Source organism: Engraulis encrasicolus, chromosome 22 (genome assembly GCF_034702125.1).
Source record: "Engraulis encrasicolus isolate BLACKSEA-1 chromosome 22, IST_EnEncr_1.0, whole genome shotgun sequence".
NCBI lineage: Eukaryota > Metazoa > Chordata > Actinopteri > Clupeiformes > Engraulidae > Engraulis > Engraulis encrasicolus.
Genome location: NC_085878.1, coordinates 19,642,540 through 19,655,252, shown reverse-complemented (window position 1 = coordinate 19,655,252; position 12,713 = coordinate 19,642,540). Strand labels below are relative to the sequence as shown.

At 41.0% G+C, this 12,713-nt stretch overlaps 2 protein-coding genes across 2 annotated transcripts; one reads left to right on the top strand and one right to left on the bottom strand.

The window, feature by feature from the left end:
* Nucleotides 1-2,388: 2,388 nt before the first annotated feature.
* LOC134439343 (uncharacterized) lies at nucleotides 2,389-5,296 on the bottom strand. The gene is made up of 2 exons (XM_063189251.1): nucleotides 5,246-5,296; nucleotides 2,389-4,777 (listed from the first exon to the last, which is right to left on the bottom strand). Exon 2 carries the CDS (start codon nucleotides 4,519-4,521, stop codon nucleotides 2,389-2,391), a length of 2,133 nt encoding a protein of 710 aa, XP_063045321.1. The 5' UTR covers nucleotides 4,522-4,777; nucleotides 5,246-5,296.
* Nucleotides 5,297-8,076: 2,780 nt separating this feature from the next.
* On the top strand, nucleotides 8,077-12,315 carry LOC134439342 (uncharacterized). Its single transcript, XM_063189250.1, has 5 exons — nucleotides 8,077-8,317; nucleotides 10,651-10,992; nucleotides 11,809-11,892; nucleotides 12,124-12,179; nucleotides 12,265-12,315. Exons 1-5 carry the CDS (start codon nucleotides 8,077-8,079, stop codon nucleotides 12,313-12,315), a joined length of 774 nt encoding a protein of 257 aa, XP_063045320.1.
* Nucleotides 12,316-12,713: the final 398 nt, after the last annotated feature.

Here is a 12,713-nt window from a genome sequence, read left to right as displayed (position 1 = left end):
TTTGCTTCAGAAAAGATCCTCAAAAGTGTACTATTCAATTGACAACTTGACAAATCGCGCGCATGTGTGTGTGTGTGTGTGTGTGTGTGTGTGTGTGTGTGTGTGTGTGTGTGTGCACGGATTTCTATCTATCTATCTATCTATCTATCTATCTATCTATCTATCTATCTATCTATCTATCTATCTATCTATCTATCTATCTATCTATCTATCTATCTATCTGTTTTGGCTTTACTCTGCAGCAAGAAATCCAGTTGCAGTTTCCGCCATCATTCTGTCTGGAGTTCTGGCTGTGGTGTTTGTGTTGGCAGCTCTCCTTTACTGTAACAGGACAGATAACACTTGTAAGTCTCATTATGTGGTAAACAGTACTGTTTGTTTTTGTATCATATTGCGTGGAAAAGCATTTCCACATTATCAGTATCATAATATTCATAAAACTATTTAGACTACTTGAATATGTGCTTGAACCATATTGTAAATGTATTTTTGTTATAGGCCTATTTTCAGTGCACCCAAGTGCAACAGTTACATAATTAATCAGTTGCTCCCTCTCTTACTGTAGCTGCAAACATCAGATGCTGCCGTGACACATATGACAACGGTTTTGACAAGATGCCAGTAAGTATTATGGTCCCATGTTTAAAAAAATGCATAATGATATGAATAAGCTATTCAAAGGTTTGCTTTCTTCCATCCAGATGATTCCAAATGAAGATGACTTCACATGTGTCATCTACATGAGGACCTAGGATACGTTGCTCTACACAAAATCAGAACATGTTCATTATTTCAGCTTTTATTTGATGAACCACATTTTCAGCCTATATGTTACCCTCCTGATAAATAAATTCAGATACAGTAGGTCTATTTATTGGCCACGTGTCATCTGTTATCATCTACTTAAAAAGTATGATCAGATGAAACAAGTCCATGCAAGTTTGTTTGTGCTCTGCAATGTATTTCATGAATACTGTCATGCGTATAAAAATGTAAACTGACAGTAGTACTTGACAGACATGACCTTGCTTGGTCTTTGTTTTGTAAAATGTTTTGTAAAATGTTATCTCTATCTTGAGGTATATCTAAATTATCTATTCCTTGAGGTCTATTATCTCTTCATTTTCACTTTTGTCAAGTTAATAATGTTGAAAGAGCTGGGATTTTATTGACTGTAGTTTAAGAGAAACAGTGTTTTTGCATGAAAATAACAACTTTTTGGGGTTCCTCAGAGAACATTAAGGTTCTTCCAAGATCCAACTACAGTTTGTGTGAGTCTTAATGCTAACTTGGGCTTTAAGCGTTACAACTCCACTGAACAGGCTTGGTACTGTATGCTTAAAATATTTGACGGTGAACAAATGTCTTACAGTGTATGGTAAATAAATACACTAGGATTACAGGCATAACATACACATAACAAAATGTACAGTATATCATAACATTTCAAATAAAATGTGTATAATACTGTTAATGGAATTAAATACTACATGTATAATGTATATGCTCTAACAATTGCTCTTACATTACATAATACAATTTTGCTTTGATAAGTTTGGCAAGTTCTGTTTTCACCAACGTCTTCTCCGTAATCATGAGATTTTGAAGATGTGGCTTGTCCTGCTAACATCAGATTGCAAGCTTGACACTTCTTTACGCACACCTGACCTACATAATGCACACACTGTCATGGCAGCCTGATCTCCAAAAATTCCGTGCTCCTGGACACGGATGTTAAGGACACGAAATCTGTGTCCAGGAGCACGGATTTTGCCAAAATTCCGTGCTCCTGGACACGGAATTGTTTTCCGTGCTCCTGGACACGGAATAGTTTTCCGTGATGGGCACACGGAAGTGCTTTCTATAGGCTATTACCACAGCACTGTGTTAACTCTATCATTAGAAAATTCAAAAAGAGGGCCTGCGCCTTTCAATGTGGCTTTAGTTATGTGGTGGTGCGTTGGCTTGAAATATTGAGTAATGCAAAGTCAGAGAGTCTGGAGCTCGCACTCAAAAAAGACTTGAAAAGAGATGCCCAAATAAAGTGGGTTTTTAATGATCTCACAATATGCCGTGCAGTATTTACAAAGGTGCAAACGTTTCGGGTGATCCCATCCTCAGTGCAAAAAAAACAGAACAAACATTCACAGAGGTTTAAAAAGGAAGTGACATCAGAAGTCAGGAGGCAATCAGTTACGAATAGCCAATCAGGACACGTATTCAATGATGGGTGATTCAGTTGCTGTATGGAGAGATGACAGTGATTAACAATAGTTTAAAAAACAGTAGATCATGTGCTCAATCACAATCACAGCAAAACAGATTAGACTTTTGTATCATGCTGTGTCTATATTTCAAAAAATCATGATTCAGCAAGGCAAAAAACAATTATAGGAAGCAGGTCAAGTCCAAATCCTCATTGAGGCCCTTGGGAGACAATGTTTGCATATAAAAAATCCATTTGGCTTCACATTGTAATAATTTGGATTCCACAGCACGGTTTCTGCGGCTGGGGGTCACACGGTCAATCCCAATGAATTGCAATTGGGCCGTGGTGTGTGGTGCTGTGGAGAAATGTCTGGCAATGGGTGACTTTGGGTCATTCCTGGAGATGGCGCTCCTGTGTTCATTTATGCGGACCCTCAGTTGCCTGTTGGTCTTGCCGATGTATTGTAGGCCGCAGGGGCATGATAGTAAGTAGATCACAGAAGAAGAGCTGCAGGTGATGAATTTGTTGATGTTATATTCTTTGCCCGACACATGGCACATGAATTTGCTGGTCTTCTTGCTGCCTGTGGTGGTACAAGATGTACAGTTACGGCAAGGAAAAAACCCCACAGCAGCATCAAGTCTGTCTTTTGGCGCCTTGGAGTGGTCAAAGGTGTCGGCATGAACTAGAATGTCCCGAATGTTTCTCGACCTGGAATGGGTGAACAATGGAAGCTCTTTGAACAAGGATGAACATACAGGATCTGTGTTGAGAACATTCCAATGTTTTTTGATGATCTGTGTGATCTGGTTGCTGAGGGGGGTGTAGGTAGTGCAACATATCAGAGAGTGTTCTTTCTTTTTCTTGCTAGTTAGGGTCCCCATGTGTGTCTGGTTCACTTTGGTCAGTGCCTGGTCCAATGTTTTCCTGCCATACCCCCTGTCCAAAAATTGTGTGTACATGTTTTCAGATTCAGTCTGGAAGTCATTGTCATCACTACATATTCGCCTGACCCTTAGAAATTGGCTATAGGGCAGTCCTTGTTTCAAAGAGGAAGGGTGAAAGCTGGAAGCATGTAATATGCTATTCTTGTCGGTAGGTTTGACAAACAGGGATGTGTGTATGGAGTTGTTTTCAAAAATCACCCAAGTATCTAAAAAACTGACTTTGTGAGGGTCACATTCCATGTTGAACTTGATGGTGTTGTGCAGGCAGTTCATATACAGCAGAAAGGAATTGAGCAGTTGTTCCGAGCCCTGCCACACCAGAAGACAATCGTCAATGTAACGTTTGTAAAAGAGGATGTTGTTAGAAAAAATGTTGTTAGCATAGATGTACCTCTCTTCCAACATGCCTAGAAAAAGATTGGCAAAGTCGGGAGCAAATGCAGCGCCCATAGCAACCCCCATCTTCTGCAGGTAAAAGTCCTGGCCAAAAAGAAAATAGTTCCTGCTCAGGACTATGTCTGTCAGCTCCAAAATAAATTGAGTCGGGGGAGATTCATTCTCACGCTTGTCCAAAAAATGCTGAAGTGCCATAAGACCGCTCTGATGTGGAATGTTGGTGTACAAAGATGAAACATCCATGGTAGCAAGTATTATGTTGTTATCAGTAACATTCAACTGTGACAGCTGGTTAATGAGGTCACCAGTGTCTCTGATGTATGAGGGCAGATCAGTCACCAGTGATCGTATGTGGTGGTCGATGTATTTGGAGAGGGGCTCTGTCAAGGAGTTGTTGCTTGAAACTATAGGACGTCCAGGAGGGATCTTTGTAAATTGTTTATGCACTTTGGGCAATGTGTAAATCACAGGAATGGTTGGGTGCTCATTGATAAGAAACTTCTTTTCTGAGCTGGTAATGTGTCCAGCTGCGAGAGCTGCATTCAAAAATGTGTCAATTTCTCTCTTGAATTTGGTTGTGGGATCACTAGGGAGCTTGCTGTATGCGACTGTGTCTGCCAGTTGTTTAGCAATCTCTGTCTCATAATTGACTCTGTCCATGCAAATAAGACCGCCTCCTTTGTCAGCGCCCTTGAAGATTATGTCTGACTCTTTGGATAATTTCTTAAGACATACCCTTTCTTGAGTATCGAGGTTGGAGTAGTGCTTGGTGCCTGCATTCTGTGTCTGGAAAACCACATTGACATCTCTTTCTACCAGTTTGCAAAATGTCTCTATACTCGGGCAAATAATGGGTGGCACAAATTTGCTCTTAGTTTTGAAGGGTTGGGAGATTGCACTGTTTGAGTCAATCTGGTCAGTGGGGGGCAAATGAATCTTGTCTTTACTGAAAAAATATTTCAGCTTCATGTTGCGGAAAAATTTGAAAAGCTCTATTTTAGTCTGAAATGGGTTGGCTGTAGGGGTGGGGATGAAAGACAGACCTTTATTCAACACTGCAGTGTCCTTTTCAGACAAATCCCGGCTGGACAGGTTGACCACTAGGTTCACATCCTGCGACCCCTTGTAGCCGGTCGGTTTGTGGTTCTTCCTGCCCCTCCTGCCCCGGCGCCTGGGTTTCTCTTGGTTTTGGCAGGATATAGTCGTCCCCTTGGAGCTGTATGGTCTAAAAAATCACAGTCAGAATCAGAAGGAAAATCAGAGATGCTGGAATCAGATGTGTTGGCACCCCTAACCGATCGTCTAGCTTTAGAGGAGGCCCAGGGCCTGCGTGCAAGCCAGGGGTACACCATGTCTTCTTGGTAGTCAGTGGTGTCTCTTTTGAATGTTTTGAGCTTGTACCTACGTAGTTCATGTGTGTACTTTTCTGTCATTTCCTTCAATTCATTCTTCAGTTTGTTCAGGTCAGTTTTAGACATCAATGATTGTAATTTGGTCTGCTGGTCAGTAATTTCCCCTTTAACCTTTTCCAGTTCTTTTTGGGTAAACTCAATTACGAGTACAGTCAAATCCAGTGAAGCTTTGTTTAAAATTTCACACCATTTCGTGCAGAATTCCTGGTTGTGGCGGCCAAGTGTGGGCCGTTTCTGTATACGAAGGCCTCTTGGAATCCTTTTTAAACGCACATACTCACTGAGAGTAGACCCATGAAGTTGATATCTGGTTTGCTTGTTGATTAGGGACTTGAGAGTCTGTTCCGCTTCATCTCTCGATGGCCCAGTGTCCTCTAGAATCCCTTCACTTGGAAAAAGTATTTCTTCGATGTCCTTCTCTGTGAATGTGTGAGTTTTGGCATATTTGTCTGTGAGACCACTAATCTCTGTAAAAGTAGCCATGTCAGACCATGTAAAATGGTGGCTGCAAGGTCCAGGTGCAAACAGCAAAGTATTAAAAAATTCAAAAAGAGGGCCTGCGCCTTTCAATGTGGCTTTAGTTATGTGGTGGTGCGTTGGCTTGAAATATTGAGTAATGCAAAGTCAGAGAGTCTGGAGCTCGCACTCAAAAAAGACTTGAAAAGAGATGCCCAAATAAAGTGGGTTTTTAATGATCTCACAATATGCCGTGCAGTATTTACAAAGGTGCAAACGTTTCGGGTGATCACATCCTCAGTGCAAAAAAACAGAACAAACATTCACAGAGGTTTAAAAAGGAAGTGACATCAGAAGGTAGGAGGCAATCAGTTACGAAAAGCCAATCAGGACACGTATTCAATGATGGGTGATTCAGTTGCTGTCAAGTCCAAATCCTCATTGAGGCCCTTGGGAGACAATGTTTGCATATAAAAAATCCATTTGGCTTCACATTGTAATAATTTGGATTCCACAGCACGGTTTCTGCGGCTGGGGGTCAATGTGAAGCCAAAAGGATTTTTTATATGCAAACATTGTCTCCCAAGGGCCTCAATGAGGATTTGGACTTGACCTGCTTCCTATAATTGAGGCAGTCGGTTCATATGCAAAATAGGGAGGCGGAGCACTCGGAGGGTCACAGGCAGCCTCAAAATGAATGGCAGTGAACGAGGAGCCCGCGTATTGAAGGATAAAACTCGCTGTTTTGAACTAATAATCGTCCGGGGAAACTTCCTTCAAAGTTCACCGCCTGCCTTGTGAATTCAGGGAAATGACAAAAAAGTGGGACAAGCATACGTACATCCAGATGACCACGAGCACTTGTAGAATCCACAGTCCCCCCCTATCAGCTCAGTGTGACAGCTGTCAAGACGCTCTCGGAGAAGTTATATTACGAGAGGTTCCACTCGCCAGGTACTGCACTGTAGGGGCGCCAACGGAGGACTGCAGACTACATTCAGAATGAATGGGCTGCGCTCCCGTCTCGACAGCGCCCCTAACTGCAGGCATGGGTTAAATAGCGAGAAGGCTGTAAATAGTGTACCCTCCGAATGCTCCGCTCGCTGGGTGCGTTCTGACAGCTGTCAAACTGAGCTGATAGGGGGGGACTGTGGATTCTACAAGTGCTCGTGGTCATCTGGATGTACGTATGATTATCCCAATTTTTTGTCATTCCCCTGAATTCAAGAGGCAGGCATGTGAACTTCGAAGGAACTTTTCCCGGACGATTTTTAGTTAAAAACAGCGAGTTTTATCCTTCAACACGCTGGCTCCTCGTTCACTGCCATTTATTTTGAGGCTGCCTGTGACCCTCCGAGTGCTCCGCCTCCCTATTTTGCATGTGAACCGACTGCCTCAATTGTTTTTTGCCTTGCTGAATCATGATTTTTTTGAAATATAGACACAGCATGATACAAAAGTCTTATCTGTTTTGCTGTGATTGTGATTGAGCACATGATCTACTGTTTTTTAAACTATTGTTAATCACTGTCATCTCTCCATACAGCAACTGAATCACCCATCATTGAATACGTGTCCTGATTGGCTATTCGTAACTGATTGCCTCCTGACTTCTGATGTCACTTCCTTTTTAAACCTCTGTGAATGTTTGTTCTGTTTTTTTTTGCACTGAGGATGGGATCACCCGAAACGTTTGCACCTTTGTAAATACTGCACGGCATATTGTGAGATCATTAAAAACCCACTTTATTTGGGCATCTCTTTTCAAGTCTTTTTTAAGTTGTGCCCTGACCAAAACATTCCCTAACCTTAACCTGTCATTAAAGACATATTTTTGAGAAATACCTTTTCCAGTCGGTTGCTAGGCTATCAAACTCATATAATGAATGAAAAAAAACTAGCTGTGCCCAGACCAAAACAATCCCTAACCCTAACCTGTCAGTAAGAAATGTTTTTTTTTAGACAAAATATTTGAAATTAGAAAAATCCTGAGAAAACACAAGACTGTGGAAATAGCCTATAGAAAGCACTTCAAACAATTCCATGTCCAGGAGCACGGAAAACAATTCCATGTCCAGGAGCACGGAATTTTGGCAAAATCCGTGCTCCTGGACACGGATTTTGTGTCCTTAACATCCGTGTCCAGGAGCACGGAATTTTTGGAGATCATGTTGGTCATGGACACACATACACACCCACTGGTTATAAAACTCACCCACCCCTGGTACATCACACAGAGCACTTGAACTTAAATCAACACTGTCAATAGGCTATTTCTTTGTTACGCAGGAGAGTAGGGTTTCATATGTCAGACATGTACTCTACACAGATAATAGGCCTACTATGGACTGTCACACTATTCAGGACAACGAGTAAGTATTTTAAAGAGCTTTAAATTAATGTGCTATAATACCTGCTTTATTTTTGTATTTTGGTGTACCACCAGCCATATATTATAACAAGATAGAATTTATATCGTTTTCTATCACCTGTCATATCATGACCACTTACTCGTGTATGTATATGTAATAAAGCACTTCGTATTTGTCATATTGTTATAGGTGCCACCATCCATCAGCCTGACTGTATTATTACAGCTCAGCTCGGGGAAAGTGTAACTCTAAAATGCTTCTTCAGCTTCTACAGTCGAGAGAGTATGTCTTGGTACAAGCAAAGGCCAGGAGAAAACCCTGTACTTATGGTCATAGTAAAGGGAGGTTTAGGACCTGAATTTCAGCAAGGGTTTAACAAATCAAGCTACTGCATAGAGAAGGACAACAGGGTCTTCCACCTGACCATTAAGAAGACTACTTCCCTTGATGAGGCATATTACTTCTGTGCGATGTCTGAATACGTCAAATCTGTCTTTGGGAATGGGACTTTTCTTCTATTGAGAGGTAAGTTGGGCATTAAGTAAAAGTTTAAATAACTGCCCTAACAATGCGAATTACTGAAATTATATTATTTGTTTGTTCATTCATTTGTTTGTTTGTTTAAAGACGAGACTGGTACTGTCGAAAATAACCATTAGTGCACATTGTTATGGCAGACATTCAATGAACAGAAATGTTCAATTAAGTATTCATGGAAGTTAGTGTGTAATATGTTACTGTAATTAAGCGGGCTTGCGGAGCAAGGACCATGCAGAGCATGGCCCTTACAGAGCAAGGCCCGATTATAGTAATCTCTAAGTCCTGTTTCTTTATTATTTATCGTTCTTGTGCAGGGCAGCAGTAAAATAGAAAATGGATCTCCTCCTAGGCCTTTCGAGATAGAGACACCGTTCAAACACTAAAACGACCGGCTCGGCTTGGAGAATGCGTATAGTTATAGGCTTCTCCGTGTCTCTTGTCGTTTTCCCGTTTTTGGCGATTTTATGAAAGCCTGGGTCCCCATTGAAAACCATGGTGGAACCTTCATGAACCAAAGTTCCGCCACTCTAGAGATTAGAGTGTAGGAGGCTTTTTCGGTCATAAAACATCAACACTTTCACCTAGAAGTTTAGTTGACGCGTTGTTAGCGAGCTCTATGGGATGTCTCCAAATTGTCAAAGTTTCATCTCCCAACTCCCAATACTTTTTAAATGGCAGGTTTGTAAAAAAAACAGGCCTGGGTCTATGGGGAATCCCAGTCTTTCCAAAAATGCATTTTTCAAGAGATCAGCGCATGTCCCACACGGAGGTCCATTTGTGCCTGAACCCTTTAACCTATAAACTTCATTCAAAGACTGTTAGAGAGATCACAAGCATGACTCCGATCTGTGAAAAGGACACGTGCCAACTCCTTTTAGTTTTTTTACAACGATGTTGTAAAGACAAAAAACTCATTCTCATTCTCTCCCCTTTTTAAGGCTCAATACTAACTGTCAGTTAGTATCAGAACAGGTGCTCCAAATGAAGTGTTCCATCTTAACTGCCACTGTCTCAAGATTCTATTCTTAACGAGCAGGTGTGAGCAGCCATTCTAGAAGTCTATTGTTCAGCTCTTCAATGCAATGTGATATAGTCTTGCTAGACTGTGCATGACAGCTAGCTGCTTGGCATAATGGGAATGCATGCTGCTGGATTAGAGATATGGAGGTTGAGGGTTCAAACCCCACCCAAAGCCATGTTGATTTTCAAAATTATATCATATGCAGTGTTCCTTGGCCAACTTAAAATGCCATGTATGTCATTTAGTATGAATGACAAATGTGCTGAATTACAGATATGGAGGTTCAGGGTTCGAACCCCAGTCGAAGCCATGTTGATTTTCAAAATTATATGATATGCAGTGTTCCTTGGCCAACTTAAAATGCTATGTATGTCATTTAGTATGAATGGCAAATGTGCTGAATTACAGATATGGAGGTTCGGGGTTCGAACCCCAGTCGAAGCCATGTTGATTTTCAAAATTATATCATATGCACTGTTCCTTGGCCAACTTAAAATGCCATGTATGTCATTTAGTATGAATGGCAAATGTGCTGAATTACAGATATGGAGGTTGGGGGTTCGAACCCCAGTCGAAGCCATGTTGATTTTCAAAATTATATCATATGCAGTGTTCCTTGGCCAACTTAAAATGCCATGTATGTCATTTAGTATGAATGGCAAATGTGCTGAATTACAGATATGGAGTTTGGGGGTTCGAACCCCAGTCGAAGCCATGTTGATTTTCAAAATTATATCATATGCAGTGTTCCTTGGCCAACTTAAAATGCCATGTATGTCAATTAGTATGGATGGCAAATGTGCTGAATTACAGATATTGAGGTTGGGGGTTCGAACCCCAGTCAAAGCCATGTTGATTTTCAAAATGATATCATATGCAGTGTTCCTTAGCCAACTTCAAATATCATGTACTGTATGTCATTTAATATCAATGGCAAAGGGGCTGTATTACAGATATGGAGGTTGTGAGTTCGAATCCCGCTCGAAGCCATGTTGATTTTCAAAATTATATCATATGCAGTGTTCCTTAGCCAACTTAAAATACCATGTATGTCATTTAGTATATCCCCAAAACGCAGAGCTACAACACTTTCAAGATGGCTGAATCCAAGATGGCTGAATTGTTTGGCCCATAACTTCTGACTGGGTGGATGGAGTTTTTCCAAGATTTCTTTTAGCTTTGTTTTCTCAATAGTACTTTGTTTCATCTCTGCCCCAAAAGGCAAGCCCGCTTCCAGCATTTTCTGTGAGAATGCATTTCTAGTTTGAAATCACAATGCATTTTCTCACAACTGCAGATCAGAGACTTGACTTAGCAGTGCAGATCCAAACCTCAGTATCAGACCCAGGGAACCATGCCAGTGACCCAACGACCCTAGACTGCACAGTCCTGAGTGAGATGAGAACCGAAGAGCTCAGTGTGTTCTGGTTCAGACCCACTTCAGGCAATTCCCGTCCATTGAGCATTTACATGGAGAAGAACTGCAGCAGTGCAGCTGAGTCCAAACCTCACACTCAGAGCTGTGTCTACAGACTCCCTGTGGAACACTCATCTGGTTCTGGAACATTCTACTGTGCCGTGGCCTCTCATGGACAATTACTGTTTGGAAATGGAGTGACACTGGACGATAAAGACAGAGGTAGGCCTACCATATGCTTTCGAGTTTCGACAATATGATCTCTAAAGGATTTTCCCCAGATAACTACTGTATGTACCTTTCCCCTTATTCTTAGTATTGAATTATCTTAGTTTGAAGTCAGCAAAGAGTTGTTCAGAGTCCCCTACATTTCCACTCTCCAAGCAGAAAATAGGAAGGCAGTTAGCTATTATATGATTAATAAAAAAAATATGACCAAGCCTTTGTCTTTGTTACTGAAGGCCTTGCAAAGTCATTAAAACAAGTTTGTGCTGCCATGGTGAGTTCTGGGAGCCACTGACGAAGGCAACAGCCAAAACGTTTGTCTGCTTTTGTGCTGCTATGTAAAAAATAAGAAAGCATTACAAAGAAAAGAAGAACAGAGTGCGATCCACCCCTTCACTCTACGATTTATTAAACTGGAGACGCACCAACATGGGAGAGTGCTGTGTACCAACTACTACTACGTTTCTATAGAAAGTCCCATTTTTGTATTATTTATTTAACCTTTATTTAACCATGAAAATAAACCCGTTGAGATAAAAAAAACTCTTTTACAAGTGGCGGCACAAGTTACAAAATCAAAATTCCAGGTGCATTGAAATAAATCAAATGACACAATAACAAATCAATTGCCTTTGCTGATGATGAAATGATGTGATGGAATATTTAATGTCTGACATGACTGTTCAATCCAATCATATGGCAGTGCTCTCTGCCCTTCTCAGACTCAGTCTCTCTCTCTCTCTCTCTCTCTCTCTCTCTCTCTCTCTCTCTCTCTCTCTCTCTATCTCTCCCCATTCTGTCTACCCTCTGCAGCAGATGGATATCCAGTTGCACTGTCTGCCATCATTCTGTCTGGAGCTCTGGCTGTGGTGTTTGTGTTGGCAGCTCTCCTTTACTGTAACAGGACAGATAACACTTGTATGTTTCATTATGTGGTAAACAGTACTGTTTGCTTATATATAATATTGCATGGGAAAGTATTTCCATATTATCAGTATCAAATACTACTATTCATAAAATATTTACTTGAATATGTTCTTGCACCATATTGTAAAGGTCTTTTCAGTTACTATATTTTCAACTTTAGTGCAACAATTAGTTAATCAGTGGCTCCCTCTCTTACTGTAGCTGTAAACATCGGAATTTGCTGTGACACTGATGACAACGGTTTTGACAAAATGCCAGTAAGTGTTACAGACCCTTTTTTCATGTTAGAAAATTCACAATGATTTGAATAAGCTATTAACATGCTTGCTTTCTTCTATCCAGATGATTCCAAATGAATATGACTTCACATGTGTCATCTACATGAGGACCTAGGATTTGTTGCTCTACATCAGGGGTATTCAATTAAATGTCAACGAGGGCCAGTTTTCCAAATTTCTCCCAGTAAAGGGTTCAAACTATGTATGCATTAGGTTTGCTGACTGTCCATTTAAAAAAATATATGGGACATTTCATTGAGGTGGGGGGGTCTGCGGGTCCTCCCCTAGAAACTTTAGCATTTCTTAGATGTAATTTCCTTCATTTTAACATCCCCTGTCCCGTTTCAGCTTGATACGGAACACATACTTTTATCTCTTAATTCCGATTCTGTATTTGAAGGGGCTTGTGGGGGGCCAGAGCCTTGCTGTCCAAGGGCCGCATTTGGCCCAAGGGCCGCCATTTGAATAGCCCTGCTCTACATAAAATCAGTCATTTTTCATTATTTCAGCTTG